This window comes from Amblyomma mixtum, chromosome 3 (genome assembly GCF_055824585.1).
Source record: "Amblyomma mixtum isolate Tamu chromosome 3, ASM5582458v1, whole genome shotgun sequence".
NCBI lineage: Eukaryota > Metazoa > Arthropoda > Arachnida > Ixodida > Ixodidae > Amblyomma > Amblyomma mixtum.
In genome coordinates, this window is record NC_143014.1 from 305,733,979 (window position 1) to 305,735,998 (window position 2,020).

The window sequence follows — 2,020 nt, forward strand, 5'->3', positions numbered from 1 at the left end:
ACTTCGCAGTTAAAACTTAACTGCGAAGTTTCCGGGAAAGCTGTATAGCTTTTCTTTATAGCCGTATGGCTGCCCTTGCGTGGATGTCAGTGAGTAATTACTCCCTTATAACAAAAATTCATTTTTGGTACAAGGTCATTATAATGATGCTGTGGTTGAGGCAGGAGAACACGGCACCTCCTTGTGAACTAGCAACACATACCTTGGAGCGCGAGTCTCTGCTTAGCTGCCGCTGTGTGTGTTCTTGTCTAGTAGGCGCGCGCCCTTCGCGGACCTTATTCGGAATACAGGCACTTGAGTAACAGTTGCCGTGTCGGCCGATAGTCGCCTCGTCGGAGCCCAGGCAATAGAAATTAGGGGTTCATGCTTCAAGCCCATAAATTTAGAGTCCAGCGAGCGGCGGCGAACATGGGAACGATCGCGCAACTGACGCTTGTCGCAGTAGCGCGCGCAGTCCAGTATCGAACCCGATGGCACTGGCTCACTGAGAAACGATGCGGCGAAGGGTGCTGCTGCGGGCTAGTTGGGTAAACGGCGCCACCACCCAAGCGCCTGTGTGTGCGTGTATTGAGTGTGCGGCACGAGACGGCGCCACCGCCCCGAGCGCCCCAGAAAGTACTGTGTGTGTACGGCCAGACGCCGGCCCCGTGTAGTAACAGGTAACCCATGTGAATAAAGATTGCTGTTACGTTATCCAAAAACACAACAACTGGCGACGAGGATGGGATAGCGGGGACCTGGACGCAAGCCAATACATCGCATCGTGATGCACGCAGGGAAGTGAACTTGCGCCAGTGAAGTGAAGCACGCTTCGTGCGAAGACATCGCATTGTGATGCACGCAGGCAAGTGAACTTGCGCCAGTAGCCAGTGAAGTGAAGCACGCTTCGTTCCCGCGCAAACATGGTGACGTTTGGTCGAGTCGAAGAATACGACAACAAAGAGCCGTGGTCGTCATGCACGGAACGGCTAGATGCGTTCTTCAATGCAAATGGCATCGAAGACGACGATAAGAAAAAGTGGGTATTTTTGTCGACGGTCGGCACAAGCACCTACGCGACGCTCCGTAGTTTGCTAGCGCCCGAAAAGCCTAAAGAGAAGAAGTTTACTGAACTCATGGCTATTCTCAACAGCCACTTCAGCCCCGCTCCATCGGAAATAGCCGAAAGTTATCGCTTCCACACCAGAGTACAGCTCGAGAATGAAAGCGTCGCGGTGTTCGTCGCCGAGCTGCGGCAAATGGCGGAACACTGCAACTTCGGTAGGGCGCTGAACCACATGCTGAGAGACAGAATTGTGAGTGGAATTCGTGACAGAGCCGTGCAGCAACGGTTGTTTGTTGAGAAGAGCCTCACCCTAGATAAAGCGCTTGAGATTGCTAGAACGGCAGAGGCGGCGGAACTCAACGCAAACGAGCTGCGAAAGCGCCACGCGGACATACCGACTTCCCCGGTTCATGAAGGCTCAGCAAATTATGTCAAGCACAAGAAAAAAGCACCTACAAGGGCTCGGTGGCCAAAAAGGGCAAGACCCGAAGCCTAAAGCGAAAATCAAAACCGGACGCCAAGAGGAGTCCAGGCCGTGTGTGCGCTGCGGATCCCGTGATCAGAGGCAAGCAAGCACATCAGCACAAGGTGTTACAAGTGCGACAAAGTAGGTCACCTGGCGAGCTGCTATTTGTCTGGTGCTGAGAAAGGGAAGAAGCTGAGCGCAACTGCAGTGAATGCAGTACAGTCGACCGAGAGCCACCTGAGTACTACCTGCATTCTTTGCGTGCACAGTCAGCCCTGAAGCCAATCACAGTGACATTCATAGTCAATGGAGCGCCACTGGAAATGGAGTTGGATGCAGGTTCTCCCGTTTCGTTAATCTCAAAAGATACTTATCGCCAGCACCAAGGTGTTTTGCCGCAGCTTTCACGGACAGACATCAAGCTTAACTGCATACGTGGAACAACACCGGTACAGGGAACGCTGGCAGTTGACGTATGTCTTGGCAAGACTACATGTCAGCAGACACTG

General features: G+C 53.0%; 1 protein-coding gene across 1 annotated transcript; it reads left to right on the plus strand.

Annotated features, from left to right (window-relative positions):
• Positions 1-902: 902 nt before the first annotated feature.
• On the plus strand, positions 903-1,541 carry LOC149355478 (uncharacterized). The gene has a single exon (XM_089576123.1). The coding sequence runs from the start codon at positions 903-905 to the stop codon at positions 1,539-1,541; it is 639 nt and encodes a 212-aa protein (XP_089432249.1).
• Positions 1,542-2,020: the final 479 nt, after the last annotated feature.

Coding starts and splice junctions, on each gene's coding strand:
- LOC149355478 (XM_089576123.1), top strand. CDS start 903: ATGGTGACGTTTGGTCGAGTCGAAGAATACGACAACAAAGAGCCGTGG.